The sequence below is a fragment of the Cebus imitator genome, unplaced genomic scaffold, assembly GCF_001604975.1.
Source record: "Cebus imitator isolate Cc_AM_T3 unplaced genomic scaffold, Cebus_imitator-1.0 Scaffold375, whole genome shotgun sequence".
NCBI lineage: Eukaryota > Metazoa > Chordata > Mammalia > Primates > Cebidae > Cebus > Cebus imitator.
This window is the reverse complement of record NW_016107690.1, coordinates 80,192-95,838: the sequence shown is the minus strand read 5'-3', so window position 1 is coordinate 95,838 and position 15,647 is coordinate 80,192. Positions and strand designations below refer to the sequence as shown.

At 53.1% G+C, this 15,647-nt stretch overlaps 1 protein-coding gene across 1 annotated transcript in view; it reads left to right on the top strand.

Moving 5' to 3' along the window:
- Positions 1–15,647, top strand: part of ANKRD24 (ankyrin repeat domain 24) — a 51,310-nt gene that overhangs the window by 10,751 nt on the left and 24,912 nt on the right. The window contains exons 3-11 of the mRNA XM_017507367.2: positions 6,767–6,853; positions 6,960–7,090; positions 7,168–7,256; positions 9,049–9,113; positions 9,610–9,667; positions 13,034–13,104; positions 13,294–13,400; positions 13,580–13,767; positions 14,983–15,011. Of these exons, the coding sequence (XP_017362856.2) occupies positions 6,767–6,853; positions 6,960–7,090; positions 7,168–7,256; positions 9,049–9,113; positions 9,610–9,667; positions 13,034–13,104; positions 13,294–13,400; positions 13,580–13,767; positions 14,983–15,011 (825 nt within the window). The remainder of the gene's footprint in view (positions 1–6,766; positions 6,854–6,959; positions 7,091–7,167; positions 7,257–9,048; positions 9,114–9,609; positions 9,668–13,033; positions 13,105–13,293; positions 13,401–13,579; positions 13,768–14,982; positions 15,012–15,647) is intronic.

The following is a 15,647-nucleotide window of genomic DNA, read 5'->3' as shown; positions in this document are numbered from 1 at the left end:
TTTGTTTTAGAGATGAGGTCTCACCACATTGCCCAGGCTGGTCTTGAACACCTGGCCTCAAGCGGTCCTCCCACCTCAGCCTCCCAAAGTGCTGGGATTACAGGTGTGAGCCACCATGCCTGGCCAGGCCTCGAGTTTTCATTTTGTAGTGATCCCTGCAAAATCTATAGCCGGTCCTGTGTGGAATACAGCAGAGTCCAAGATAGACAAAACTCGCTGTCCCTAAGGAGGCAGCTTTCTAAGGGAGACATCAAGAGGAAACAAGCTGGGCACGGTGGCTCATGCCTGCAATGCCAGCACTTTAGGTGGTCGAGGTGGGAGGATCACTTGAGCCCAGGAGTTTGAGACCAGCCTGGGCAACATAGCAAGACCCTGTCTTTTGAAAAAAATTCAAAAATTAGTTGGGTATGGTTGTGTGTGCCTGTGGTCCCAGTTACTCAGGAGGCTGAGGTGGGAGGATCACTTGAGCCCAGGAGGTCGAGGCTGCAGTGAACTGTGATGGCACCACTGCACTCCAGCCTAGGCGACTGAGCAAGACCCTGCCCACAAATAAAGTAAAAATAAGAGTAAACAGAATATTTTTTAAAAGATACGTAGTATCTTAGGTGGTGATAAGAGCAATGAAGGAGGCCTGGCGTGAGCCAGCTTGGCCAACATGGCAGAACCCCGTCTCTATTAAAAAATACAAAATTAGTTGGATGTGGTGGCGGGCACCTGTAATCACAGCTACTTGGGAGGCTGAGGCGGGAGAATCGCTTGAATCCAGGAGGCGGGGGTTGCATTGAGCCAAGATCCCTCCATTGCACTCCAGCCTGGGTGACAGAGTGAGACACTGTTTCCGGGGGAAAAAAAAACAGCCCTGAAGGAAAAATACAGCCTAAGAAAGGGCTGTGAGAGAAGGGCTCTTGGAAGAGTTACCTTCAAGCGTGGACAGCAGTAAAGAAAGCAGCCATGTGCACGGCAGGGCAGATGCTCCAGGCAGAAGGAGCTGCAGAGGCCAAGGCTCGGAGGTGGGACCCAGCTGTCTGAAGAAGAAGGAGGCTGCTGTGGCAGCAAGACTTGCAGCAAGGGAAATGTAAAGGGGGACGATGGCGGGTGAGGTGGCTCATGCCTGTAATCCCAGCACTTTGGGAGGCTGAGGCGGGCGGATTGCCTCAGGTCAGGAGTTCAAGACCAGCCTGGCCAACGTGGTGAAAATCCACATGGTGGTAAGTGCCTATAATCCCAGCTACTGAAGAGGCTGAGGCAGGAGAATCACTTGAACCTAGGAGGCGGAGGTTGCAGCGAGTGAGTTGAGATCGCACCACTGCACTCCAGCCTCAGCTGCCATTGCAGCCTGAGAGTAGCCTTTGACTATATATTTTTTCTTTTTTTTCATGCCACGCATGTGGCATCCAAACATCTATAAATGAATGGGCAGGACTTGGCCCCAATAAAACTGTATTTATGGACACTGAAATGTGATTTTTTTTATTTTTTGAGATGGAGGGTGGCTCTGTTGCCCAGGTTGGAGTGCAGTGGTGCAATCTCGGCTCACTGCAACCTCCAGGTTCAAGCGATTCTCTTGCCTCAGCTTCCCGAGTAGCTGCGGTTACAGGCGTGCACCACCACGCCCACCTAATTTTTGTATTTTTAGTAGAGACAGAGTTTCACTGTGTTGGCCAGGCTAGTCTCAAATTCCTGACCTCAGGTGATCAGCCCACCGTGGCCTCCCAAAGTGCTGGGATTGTAGGCGTGAGCCACTGCACCTAGCCAGAAACGTGAATGTCACATCATTTTTCATGTGTCAGGAAGGATGATTCTTATTTTGCTTTTTCTGCCCCAGCAACTCACACGTGTAAATACCATTCTTTACGGAAACAGGCAGTGGGCAGGATCTGGGCTGCCATGAGCAGTTTGCATTTTAAGCTGAGCGAGGTCTCTGGAGGGTTTTGTGCAGCAGAGAGGAGATCCAATGCAGGGTTTAGGAAGCTGCCTCTGGCTGCTGAGGGAGAAGGGACAAGGCGACAGGGTCAGAGGATGGAGACCAGGAAGGATGCGTCCCGGAGGAGGAACCTGCGGTGATGGGGTTGGACTAAGCTGGTGGCCGCGGAAGGGGTGAGAAGGGGCGGACCACGACACAGTGTGCCGGCAGTAGGCTTGGCTAGTGGACAAGTGTGGGGCGAGAGAGAGGTGTCAGGGTGATACCAGGGCTTGGATGAAGCCTGGAGGGTTGGTGGCATCCGTGCTATACCTCAGGGGGCTCCGAGGGGTATTTGCTCTGATCTTTTTTTTCTTTTTCTTTTTCTTTTTGAGATGGAGTCTCGCTCTGTAGCCCAGGCTGGAGTGCAGTGGTGTGATCTCGGCTCACTGCAACTTCCACCTCATGGGTTCAAGTGATTCTCCTGCTCAGCCTCCCAAGGAGCTGGAACTACAGGCATGCGCCACTGCGCCAAGCTAATTTTTGTATTTTTAGTAGAGACAGGGTTTCACCATATTGGCCAGGCTGGTCTCCAACTCCTGACCTGGTGATCCGCCTGCTTCGGCCTCCCACAGTGCTGGAATTACAGGCGTGAGCCACTGTGCTCGGCCTTTTTTTCTTTTTTTGAGACAGATTCTCACTCTGTCACCCAGGCTGGAGTGCAATGGTGGCATGACTTTGGGTCACTGCAACCTCCGCCTGCCGGGTTCAAATGATTCTCCTGCCTCAGTGTCCTGAGTAGCTGGGATTATAGGTGTGTACCACCACGCCTGGCTAATTTTTTGTATTTTTAGTAGAGACATGGTTTCTCCATGTTGCCCAGGCTGATCTCAAACTCTTGACCTCGGGTGATCCACTTGCCTCAGCCTCCCAAAATGCTGGGATTACAGGCGTGAGCCACCGCACTCAGCCATTTGCTCTGATCTTGTGTGGCATCCAGGAGGATGGGTGGAGGAAATAGTTATAATTGGAATTCGAAGCCCTGAGCTGGGAGATCCAATTCAGTGTCTTCTCTGGAAGGAAATTCAGAGGGTTCCGCACCCCAAGGGTGAAAGGAGAGAGGAGTTCCAAGGACACCCTCCTTCCCAAATGCCAGTTACTTTCCATTTTCCTGCCTTGGTTCCCACTCTTCCCTCCTCTTGTCCAAAGGTGTCTAAGGGGGCCCAGTGCAGTGGCTATCGGTTAGCTCAAGGTGACGCCCGTAATGCCAGCACTTTGGAGGCTGAGGCAGGCAGATCACGAGGTCAGAGTTCACGACCAGCCTGACCAACATGACCTCATCTCTACTAAAAATACAAAAATTCTTCATGTGTGGTGGCGGATGCCTGTAATCCCAGCTACTCAGGAGGCTGAGGCAGGAGAATCGCTTGAGCCCAGGAGGCGGAGGTTGCAGTGAGCAGAGATCATGCCACTGCACTCCAACCGGGGCGACAGACCGAGAGTCTGTCTCAAAAAAGTTAAAAAGGGGTCTAAGAAGCATCATAGACCACACTGACGTGTGAATGCTCAATGCCCACCCAGCCCTAAGCGAGTCGTCAATGTGTCAGTGGAGGGGCACTTGCCAATGTCGGGACATCTGTGGTTGTCTCAGCTTGGAGGTGCCCCTGGCATAGAGTGGGTGGAGGCCAGGGGCGCTGCTCAGCACCCTGCAGTGCCCAGGACGGCCCCACGCCAGAGAAAGATCCGGCCTCGGATGTCCACAGTGCCTCTGTGGTGCCTGTCCCATTTTCTATCTCATTTAACAGTTGAGAAATTGAGAGGGAGAATTTCAGAGAGGGAAAGCCATTAGTTCAAGGTCACACAGCAAGGTTGACATAACCAAACTGAATTCAAGCCTCTGTCACCAGTCTGCTGGGTCGTTGCTCTTAAATTCTGGCTCTGGAATTTTTTTGTTTGTTTTCTTTTGTTTGTTTTGTTTTTGCAATGGCGTCTCCCTCTGTCACCCAGGCTGGAGTGCAGTGGCATAGTCTCGGCTTACTACAACTTCTGCCTCCTGGGTTCAAGCGATTCTCTTGCCTCGGCCTCCCAAGTAGCTGGGGTTACAGGTGTCCACCACCGCACCGGGCTAATTTTTGCATTTTTAGGGCTAATTTTACATTGTAGAGATGGGATTCTGCCATGTTGGCCAGGCTGGTCTCAAACTCATGTTCTCAGATAAACCGCCCTCCTCAGCCTCCCAAAGTGCATTACAGCCTTGAGCCACTGTGCCTGGCCTCCAGGGCTCCTTCTAAAATGCCAACCACTTGCAAGGGTCTTGGCTGTGCTCCTAGAGTCTCCAGGCCTGTGAATCGTGTGTGGCATCCAGTAGGCACTCAGTAAATGTTTACTGCATGAAGGAGCATCTCCCCCAAGTGTTCATCTGATGCATGTTTGTGGAGCACCTGCTGTGGGCCGGGCACTGAGGATGCTGCAGTGACCAAGAGGAACCCAAGGCCCCTTCTTAGGAGGAGCTGTGGGTCCCGAGAGTGACGGAAATGGACCCGAAATGGCTGGAGAATGTCAGAGCTGTGCCGGGGCCAGTTTGCTCTTTCATTGATGAGCTAGTCACGGTTTTATCGTGCGCTTACAACCAGGCAGTGGTTGGCTGGGTGCTGCGCAGGTAGTACTTCAGCTTCCTCCTGGTAACACTCCATTATTATGAAACCCATTTTACGTAGGAGGAAGGTGAAGCCCGAAACAGGTAAGTCTGTTGGCCCAGTCTTATAGGTATGAAAGGCAGGGATGGGGCGGGGCTGGATTCAAATTTAGGTGTGTAGGACTGCGGAGCCCCATTGGCTAGGAATGAATGAATAAGTGATTGAATGATGAATCGGTGAGCCAATGAACGAATGAACAAGTCAGCTGCCAAAGTATGAGCCAAATGAATGTGGAGTGAATGAATGGTAAGCCAACGAAGGAATGAGTTAGTGGTGAACAAATGAATGAATGAACAAATTAGTGAGTGAATGAATGCATGAAAGAAGGAAGTAATGGTGACGAAATGAATAAATGGGTGATTCAATGAATGGGTGAGCGAATAAACAAAACGGGTGAAGGAATGAATGAGTGGGTGAACTAATGAACGAATCGGTGAACGAATGAATGAGTCAACGAATGAAAGGGTGAGTGGCTAGAGCTCTGCCGGCCACGTGGCGGTGCGAGGCTGCAGACGTCGCGGGCCGGGAGGCACCTGCGCGCCCTTGGCGGACTTGGAGGAGGCTGAGATGGACGCCCGTGGGTTCCCTGGAGATGCAGCTGGCGGCCTGCGTGGGTGAGGGAGCCGGGTCCCCGGCGCCGCGTACTCATCCTCCTCCAGGCGACAAGGTCAGGTGGGGTCGGGGTGGCGCCCCCTCCCTCAGGGCCCAGCCCCCTCCCTGGGTCTCCCCACTTCATCCCGTGGGGGAGGGGGCTGGCGAGGGGGACGAGGGGGCGGGGGTGGCACCAGGGAGGGCGGGACCGGGCTGAGGGGGCGGGGAGCTCCGGCAGCGCCCAGCCCCACCCTCCGGCCGCTCCCCGCGGTCCCTCCAGCCCCTCTGGCCGCCACCTCCTACTGGAACCCCGTGCGCCCCCCACGCCCCGTGCCCCAGACGCCATGAAGCAGCTGTGTCTGTGCGCAGCCTCCTCCTTCGCGGTAGGGCCCGGGGAGGGGGCGCGGGAGCGGGCGGGGCGCGGGTCCCTCCTCTCCCTTCCGCTCTCCTTTCCTCCCCTCCTTGTCCCTGGTTGGCCTGGACCCCCCATTCCAGACCCGGGAAAGATGGGCAGGGGAAGGGACAGAGGTTGGGGCAGCTGTTGGGGGATGGAAGAGACATTTGGACACGTTTTGGAAGACACTTTGAAACAGATGGGGACATTTTGGAGAATTTAGAGGGCATTGGGGGTGCAGTTTTGAGAAAACATTTTGGAGTCAGACGGGGTCATTGAGGGGACAACTTGGAGGCTATTTTAGGAGATAGCCTAAATATTTTGGGAAGAGGTAATGACATTTGCAGAACAGTTTGGGAGAACATTTGAGGTATGTTTTTGGAGGATATTTTTGGGACCTGACGGGATCATGGGGAAGAATGCTTTTAGAAACACTTCAGGAATTGGGGAGACATTTTGTAATGCATTTCAGGCTCTAGTTTTTGGGGGAGAAGCCTCGGGATGTTGAGGGGACAGTGGTGGCATTTCAGGGCAGTTGTGGATAAACAGGGCAGAGGGTGGTCCTGAGAAACATGTAGAGGGACCTTCTGGAGTTTTCGATGGGACTTAGGAGGGTAGTGTGGAAACACTCGGATCTGTTTGCTGGGGGTGGTGTTGCAGGGGTGGCTTTCGCTAAGTAATGAATTGGGGAACAACTTTTTTTTTTTCTTTTTTTGTCTCCTCAGTTACAAGCAAATGGGAACAACTTTTTTTGTTGAACAAAGGGGGTCTTGCTGTATTGCCCAGGCTGGTCTCAGAATTCCTGGTCTCAAATGGTCCTCTCACCTGAGCTTCCCAAGCAGCTACAGGCATGAGCCACCATGCCCTGAGGATTTTTTATTTTTTGTAGAGACAGGGTCCCACTATGTTGCCCAAGCTGGTCTCAAACTCCTGGGCTCAAGCGATCTTCCCACCTTGGCCTCCCCAAGTGCTGGAATTACAGGCGTGAGCCTCTGCACCCGGCCCAGGGAACAGTGTTTTGGAAATCGATGTGGGGTGGGTGGGTGGGGGGGGCTGCTCAGGGGATGATGCTGGTGGTGGACTTTTGTTGGACAACTGGGGTGATGGGCCTGGGGGCAGATGCTGGGGGTCGCAGGATTGGGGGACACTGAGGACCCCCCCGCCCAGGACCACCTCCCCCTGCAGCTGCGGCTCAGCCCCACTGACCTCGGCTCCTGCCCGCCCTGTGGCCCCTGCCCCATCCCGAAGCCGGCAGCCAGAGGCAGGTGCCAGGCAAGTGCCCAGGAGCGGGCGGTGAGAGCCTGGGGCCCGTGCCAGGGGACGTGGGGAGGGGGCAGCAGCCGACCCTACCCCACACACCCCTGTGCGTACCCTGCAGAGTCAAGACTGGGGCAAGAGTGACGAGAGGCTACTACAAGCCGTGGAGAACAACGATGCACCTCGGGTGGCCACCCTCATCGCCCGCAAGGGGCTGGTGCCCACAAAGCTAGACCACGAGGGCAAGTCTGCGTGAGTGCCCTTGACCCGGGAGTGGGATGGCTGAGTGGTGGCGACCCTGCAGCTGAACCCTCGTCTCTCACCTCCAGGTTCCACCTGGCTGCCATGCGGGGTGCGGCCAGCTGTCTGGAGGTGATGATAGCTCATGGCGCCAATGTCATGAGCACGGACGGGGCAGGTACTGCCAGCCTGGCCCTGGGGAGGGAGGAGAAACTCAGCCCAGGTGCCTGGCCTGAGGGTTCACCAGGTCCTGCTTCCAGGCCTCAATGTACCCTGCTGAAAGGTGGGGGCTCCCTCCAATGCCCCCCCTTGCCTCCAGGGAGATGCCCAGGGGCATGTTAGAGTGGGGTACCCAAAGACAGAGACTGTGGTTGGCACCAAGCAAAGCAAGTGGACAGCTTGTGGATGGGGAGTGACTAGGATTCAGGTATTGGTTCAGTTGGATGGGGAAGTAGCTGGGGCTTGGGGGATAGCTGCAAAGTTCTGGCGGTTTTGTTTTGTTTTTCTTTTTTTGGGGGGGTACAGGATCTCCCTCTGTCACCGAGGCTTGAGTGTTGTGGGTGTGATCTCAGCTCACTGCAACCTCCACTTCCCGGGCTCCAGAAATTCTCCCACCTCAGCCTCCCAAGTAGCTGGGACTACAGGCACACACCACGACACCCAGTTAATTTTTGTATTCTTATGAGAGATGGGGTCTCCCTGTGTTGTCCAGGCTAGTCTTGAACTCCTGGGATCGTGATACTTCCACTCAGCCTCCCAAAGTGCTGAGATTATAGGTGTGAGCCTCCATGCCCAGCCTGGGGAAGTTTCTAGAAAGGGACTGAGGCAGAGGAAGAACCTGGGGCTTGGGAGATAACTGGGACTCTTGGACGAACTAAGTCTTGAGGTGCATCTGGGATGTGGAGTATCTGAGCTCAAGGAAGTGACTGAAAGGAGCTACTTAGAGTTTGGAGGAGAAACGAGACTCATGGGAATAGCTGAGTTTGCAAAGCATCTGGGGCATGAGAATAACAGTAGTGTTTGGGGAATATCTGACATATGTGGGAGAGCTGGGATCTAGGAGTAGCTGGAGCTCTGGGAGCAGCTGGAGCTCTGGGAGTAGCTTGAGCTCTTGGAGTATCTGGGGTACAAGGAGAACCTGGGCGCATGGCTTCACTGGGGACCTGGGGGAATAACTGAGATAAAAATGTGCGGCCAAAGGAGTAGTTGGGGCTCAGGAGGCAACTAGGCGTGGGGACACAGGCATAGTGGGCAGGGTAGATGGAGTAGCTGGGGAATCGCAGATCACTAGACAGAGTTGACATATGGAAGAGCAAGGGTACATGGATTGGCAGGAACACACACAGCAACTGTGGGTTGTGAAGGGCAGAGCTGCAGCTTTGGTGGAGTTGACCCTGTAGAGTGTCTGGGGACATGGGGAGTAGCTGAAGCAATAGGGCTTGAGGAATAGGTGGGTGTGGAGTGTCGCCGAGGTGGAATTGTCTGGAATACAGACTAGCCATGGTTTGAAGAGTCCCTGGGCACAGGGAGTAGCATGATTTTGAGAAGTACCTGAGGGCTGGGCTCAGTGGTTCATACCTGTAATCCCAGCACTTTGGGAGGCTGGGGTGGGAGGATCACTTGAGCCAGAGAGTTGAAGATCAGCTTGGTCAACATAGCAAGACTCCATCTCTATAGAAAATACAAATAAATTAGCCAGACATGGTGGCTGTTGCCTGTAATCCCAGCTGCTTGGGAGGCTGAGACAGGAGGATCGCCTGAGTCTAGGTGTTCAAGCCTGCAGTGAGCTATGATACCACTGCCTGGGCGACAGCAAGATCCCGTCTGTAGTGGAAAAAAAAGAGAGAAGTACTGGGGGTTTGGGGACTTTGCTAGACACAAACTCATCACAAATAGTTGACATGGCATGGGGAGCAACTGGGAGCTGCGTGTATAGCTGGAGCTTCAGTAAATCTTCTCTCCCTCCTCAGGTTACAATGCACTCCATCTGGCCGCCAAATACGGGCACCCACAGTGCTTGAAGCAACTACTGCAGGTCATTTACTTTCTTGTCTCAGCTATTCCCCGAACCCCAGTTACTCCCGTGACCCCTACTAATCCTGAGTTCCAGCAATTCCTTGAACCCCCAGACGCTCTGTGAATCCTAGATATTCCTTGGCCCCTTTTCCTCCAGAATCCCAGGTACTCCTTGGATAACCAGATGCTCTCAGAGCATCCAGATGCTTCTCCCACTTAAGATATACTCCCGACGCCAGATACTTCCTGAGCTCTGTTTCTCCCTAAGTCCTAGGTCCTTTCTTAGCCCCAGCCACCCTCAGAGTTCCCAGCTATGCTCCAAACTCAGCTGCTTCTCAGCTCCCAGCTATTTTCTTTTCCCACCAACTTTCATGAAAATGGAATCACCTGGGGGCCTGGGAAGGGTGAGGCAGAGAGGCTGAAGTATAGCAGAGCCCAAGGTGGGGAAGGCAGTCCTAGAGAAATCAGGCAGCAAGAAGGATGGCTCCGCCTCAAAGGACTCCCCCCATCCCCAGGCCTCCTGCGTGGTGGACGTCGTGGACAGCAGCGGCTGGACGGCCCTACACCATGCAGGTAGGTGCAGCCCGGCCCTGCCCTGACCTCATAGTCCACAGGGTGCTAGACTTGGGGGTTATTCTACCCCGGGCCCTGGGGACCTGCTGTGAAGCTTCCTGTCCCTCCTTTTTCCTTTTCTTTCCTTTTCTCTTTTTTCTTTTTTTGTTTTTTGACACAGAGTCTCACTGTGTCGCCCAGGCTGGAATGCAGTGGCACAGTCTCGGCCCAATCTCTGCCTCCTGGGTTCAAGCAATTTTCCTTTCTCAGCCTCCCGAGTAGCTGGGACTACAGGCACCCGCCTCCATGACCAGCTAATTTTGTATTTTTAATAGAGATGGGGTTTCTTCATGTTGGTCAGGCTGGTTTCAAACTGCTGACCTCAGGTTATTCACCCGCCCTGGCCTCCCAAAGTTCTGGGATTACAGGCATGAAGCCTCGCCCAGCTTTTTCTTTTCTTTTTTTTTTTTACACCACATCCAACCCTTTTTTTTTTTTTTTTGAGATAGGGTCTTGCTGTGTTGCCCAGGCTGGAGTGTATTGGTGCAATCTCGGCTCAGTGCAACCTCGACCTCCCAAGTTCAAGCAATTCTCCTGTCTCAGCCTCATGAGTAGCTGGGATTACAGGCCTGTGCTAATTTTTTGTATTATATATAGTATATTTTGTAGCACACCCTGCTGATTTTTTGGTTTGTTTGTTTGGTTTTGTTTTTTGAGGCAGGTCCTCACTCTCACCTAGGCTGGAGTGTGGTGGCGTAATTCTGCTCACTGCAACCTTGCCTCCCTCGCTTCAAGTGATTCCCCTGCCTCAGCCTCCTGAGTAGCTGGGATTACAGGCGCATGCCACCATGTCCGGCTAATTTTTTTGTATTTTTAGTAGAGATGGGGTTTCACTATGTTGGTCAGACTGGTCTCAAACTCGTGACCTCAGGCAATTCACCTGCCTCCTAAAGTACTGAGGTTACAGGTGTGAGCCACAGCGCCTGGCCCTTCTCCTGCTTTTTTATAACCTACCATGTGCCAGGCATTAGAGCCCATCTTAAATCCCGGTTACCGTTTGAACCACAGACTATTAGCCCATTGCACAGATGAAGCTCAACAAGGCGTCCCTTGTCCACAGCAGATAAGTGGTAGTGAATCCAGGTTGTCTGACCTGAAGGAGCAGCCGATTGTACTCCTGGTCTTTGTGACGATGAGGACAGGCCCCTAGGGTTTAATTTTCTTTGAGGAGCTCCTAGGAGATATCAGGAAAAATCATAGCTCCAGGCCTCTGGCACCTTCATCACCAAATCCAAACTCCTTCCCCAAGGAAGGGAAAGGGACCCACCCACTTGAGCCAAAACCCAGCCCCCAATCTGTCTGCTGTGCCCGTGAAATTCAGGCATCGCTTTCACTGATGACTCAAGAAACATCTGTTCTTTTGGAAACTCAGAATAAAATTGGGCTGCTTTTGGCGTTTTAGTCGCTGGGTAAGAATTCCCTGCAGTTGGAGTACGCTGCCACCTAGTGGCGGCAATGCCTCTTGTCAGTATACAGGAGTTCATCGGTTTTCGTCACTCAACAGTATTGAGCACTTTGGAAGGCCGAGGCGGGTGAATTACCTGAGGTCAGGCGTTCGAGACCAGCCTGGCCAACATGGTGAAACCCCATCTTTAAAAAAAAAAAGAAGAAGAAGAAGAAAGAAAAATAAATAAATAAATAAAAGAAGGGAATCTCTTAAAATGTAAATAGACCGGCCGGGTGCAGTGGTGCACGCCTGTAATCGCAGCACTATGGGAGGCAGAGGTGGGAGGATTACTTGAGCCCAGACGTTTGAGATCAGCCTGGGCAACATGGAGAAACCCTGTCTCTACTAAAAATATAAAAATTAGGCCGAGCACGGTGGCTCATGCCTGTAATCCCAGCACTTTGGAAGGCCAAGGCAGGTGGATCACCTGAGGTCAGGAGTTCAAGGCCAGCCTGGCCAACATGGTGAAACGCTGTCTAAAAATGTAAAAATTAGCTGGCTGTGGTGGCAGGCACCTGTAATCCCAGCTCCTCAGGAGGCTGAGGCAGGAGAATTGTTTGAACCTAGGAGACAGAGGTTGCAGTGAGCCGAGATCACACCATTGCACTCCAGCCTGGGGGACAAGAGCGAGAGTTCATCTCAAAGTTATAATAGTAATATATATATATAAGTATAAATTAAAAATTATCTGGACATGCTGGTTCATGCCTATAATCCCAGCTACTTGGGAGGCTGAGCAGGAGAATCACTGGAACCTTGGGAGGCAGAGGTTGCAGTGAGCAGAGGTAGTGCCACAGCATTCCAGCCTGGGTAACAGAGAGACTCTGTCTCAAAAATAAATAAATATGCCAGGCTTGGGGGCTCATGCCTGTAATCCCAGCATTTTGGAGCCTGAGGCGGGCAGATCATTTGAGATCGGGAGTTCAAGACCAGCCTGGGCAACACAGCCAGACCTCGTCTCTACAAAAAGTAAAGAGGGAACCACAGTGCTTGGGCCTGGGAATTAGCACACCTAGATTCTGTGTGTGACTCTGCCTATCACCACACTGGGTGACCACAGGCCTGGTGGGGCCTCAGTTTCTGCTTCTGTAAAATGCGAAACGTGCATTTGTTACAAATCTCACAGGCCCAGTGGGAATTTGTCATTAAATAAAGGAGCAAGGGCTGGGCGCAGTGGCCCACGCCTGTAATCCCAACACTTTGGGAGGCCAAGACTGGCTGATCACGAGGTCAGGAGATCAAGACTATTGTGACCAACATGGTGAAACCCCGTCTCTACTAAAAATACAAAAATTAGCCAGGTGTGGTGGTAGATGCCTATAATCCCAGCTACTCGGGAGGCTGAGGCAGGAAAATCACTTGAGCCTGGGAGGTGGGGATTGCACTGAGCTGAAGTTTTGCCACTGCACTCCAACCTGGTGACAGAGTGAGACTCCATCTTAAAAATAAATGAATAAATAATTAAATAAAGGAGCAGGGTCACATCCGGGCAGAAAGTCCCCAGAAAATGTCAACATCTTCCCTACCCCTAATCTTCCCCGATTTTGCTTTTCTTCCTTTCTTTCATTGGTTTTTAAGACAAGGTCTCCCTCTGTCACCCAGGCTGGTGTGCAGTGGTGCCATCATGGCTCATTGCAACCTCGAACTCCTGAGCTCAAGCGGTCCTCCCACTTCAGCCTCCCGAGCCTTCAGCTGGGGCCACAGGACAGACCACCACACCCAGATAATTTTTGCATTTTTTTGTAGAGACAGGGTCTCACTATGTTGGCCCAGGTTGGTCTCAAACTCCTGGGCTCAAGCGATCCTCCTGCCTCAGCCTCCCAAACTGCTGGGACTAAAGGCTTGAGCCACTGCACCCAACAACCTTTTATCTTTTGCAGCGGCTGGTGGCTGTCTCTCCTGCTCAGAGATGCTCTGCTCCTTTAAGGCACATCTAAACCCGCAAGATCGGGTAAGTTTCTGTGATCTCTTTGGGAAAGACGTTATGCTTGAGGTATGCTGCCGCCAAGTGGCGGCATCTCAGGCACACTTTGAAAGTTTGAGAAAGTTTGGGGTAAAACTCGAGGGTGGTTATATAGGCCTCTGCACCTCCAGGGGGGTCAGTTTCTCATGCCATGGCTTCCCTCGTCCTCCCTACCAGTCAGGCGCAACGCCCCTCATTATAGCAGCCCAAATGTGTCACACAGACCTGTGCCGTCTCCTTCTGCAGCAAGGGGCTGCCGTGAACAATCAGGACCTGCAGGGCAGGTGAGCATCTCCCCTCCCAGCCAGTCCACCCTATGCTGTGTGACCTTGGGCCAGACTCTTAACCTCTCTGAGTAAGGCGATCTAGCCAGCCTCCTCTTCCCAGCTCGACCTGACTGCTGAGGTGGGCGTGGGGGTTTGGGGGATGTTCTCATCTCCTCAGTAGCCCCCTCCCCTGGTAGGACGGCCCTGATGCTGGCCTGTGAAGGGGCCAGCCCGGAAACAGTGGAGGTCCTGCTGCAGGGCGGAGCCCAGCTGGGCATCACCGATGCGCTGGGGCAGGACGCGGCTCACTATGGCGCCCTGGCTGGGGACAAACTCATCCTGCACCTGCTGCAAGAGGCGGCCCAGCGCCCCTCCCCACCCAGCGGTACGCAAGCCCCACCTCCGCGCTGCGTCTGTGTGGCAGCTTCTCATCATCCCACCTTTCTCTATCGCGAATAGTTTCAAGGTACCCCCAATTGGCTGCATTCTAGGAGGTCCCAGCACGTACCGGATTCTACTGAGAACAGTTTCAAGGAGCCCCAGGGCATTTAGTGAAGTCTGGGAGGGGGTCTGCTTCTGCTTTCCTGGGTCATCTATACAGAAAAAACTTGGCCTCTCCTAAGAAGAGCACCCCCTGCTGGGCGAGGTGGCTCACGCCAGTAATCCCAGTACTCTGGGATGCCAAGGTGGGCAAATCACTTGAGGCCAGGAGTTCAGGACCGGCTTGACCAAAATAGTGAAACCCTGTCTCCACTAAAAATACAAAAGTCAGCAGAGCATGGTTCAAGCCATTCTCCTGCCTCACCTCCCAACCTGCTGGGGCTCCAGGCGCCTGCCACCACACCTGGCTAATGTTGGCATTTTTAGTGGAGATTGGGTTTCGCCATGGTGGCCAGGCTGTTCTTGAACTCCTGAACCTCAGGCGATCCACCCACCTCGGCTTCCCAGAATGCTGGGATTACAGGTGTGAGCCACTGTACCTGGCCTGTCCTCTTTTTTTTTTAGACGGAGTCTCGCTTTGTCACCAGGCTGGAGTGCAGTGGCAACCTCGACCCACTGCAACCTCCGCCTCCCAGGTTGAAGCAATTCTCCTGCATCAGCCTCCCAAGTAGCTGGAACTACAGGCTTCTGCCACCACACCCAGCTAATTTTTGTTTTTATAGTAAAGACGGGGTTTCACCATGTTGGCCAGGATGGTCTCAATCTCTTGACCTCGTGATCTGCCCGCTTTGGCCTCCCACAGTGCTGAGATTACAGACATGAGCCACTGTGCCCAACCTGTTTTGTATTTTTAGTAGAGATGGGGTTTCACCATGTTGGTCAGGCTGGTCTGAACTCCTGACCTCAGGTAATCTGCCCACTTCAGCCTCCCAAAGTGCTGGGATTACAGGCGTGAGCCACGGCGCCCAGCTGTCCTCTCTTTTTAACAGTTCCAAGTCCCCCCTCAGCACTCTACCCAAGTGCCAGGTTTCTACCTTAAATGTCCTGATTCTTGGGGAAATCGGGAGCCTTCTACAAGTCCCTGGGGCCCACCAATGCCCTTCCTGGGGCTGGAAACAGAATGCCTGACCCTGCTTCCCTCTCTCCCCCGCCTTCCCAGAGGATGACTCAGGCGAGGCGTCATCTCAGGTATGGACCCCTAAGCAGTGAAGGAGGCCCTCTTCCCTGCATCCACACTAACCTCTCCCCTGCCCCAAGCTCTGTGAGAAGAGAAGGAAGTTAGACCTGGGAAAACCAGTTTGGAAAGAATGCTACCTTCAGGGTATGCTGCCACCAAGTGGCGGCAGCGTACCCAGCCTAACTCCTAGAACTGGGTGAGAATACTAGGGGGAGGGGACCAAATTGTGGGGCTGGGGTGGGAGGGCAGAGGGGACTGAGGTTGTTGAGGGTTGGTGTCTTCAGGGAAAGAAGCAGATCTGGCCTCGTCCCTTCTTTCCGTTTTGTTTGTTTGTTTGTTTTTCTCTCACTCTGTTGCCCAGGCTGGAGCGCAGTGGCAGGATCTTGGCTCACTGCAATCTCCACCCTCTGTGTTCAAGTGATTCTCCTGCCCCACCCTCCCTAGTAGCTGGGGTTACAGGCACCCACCACACATGGCTAATTTTTGTATTTTTAGTAGAGACAGGGTTTCACCATGTTGGCCAGGCTGATCTTGAACTCCTGGCCTCAAGTGACCCACCTGCCTTGGCCTCCCAAAATTCTGGGATTACAGGTGTGAGCCACCATGTCACCCTTATCCCAGTTTCTTTTTTTCTTTTTTTTTTTTTT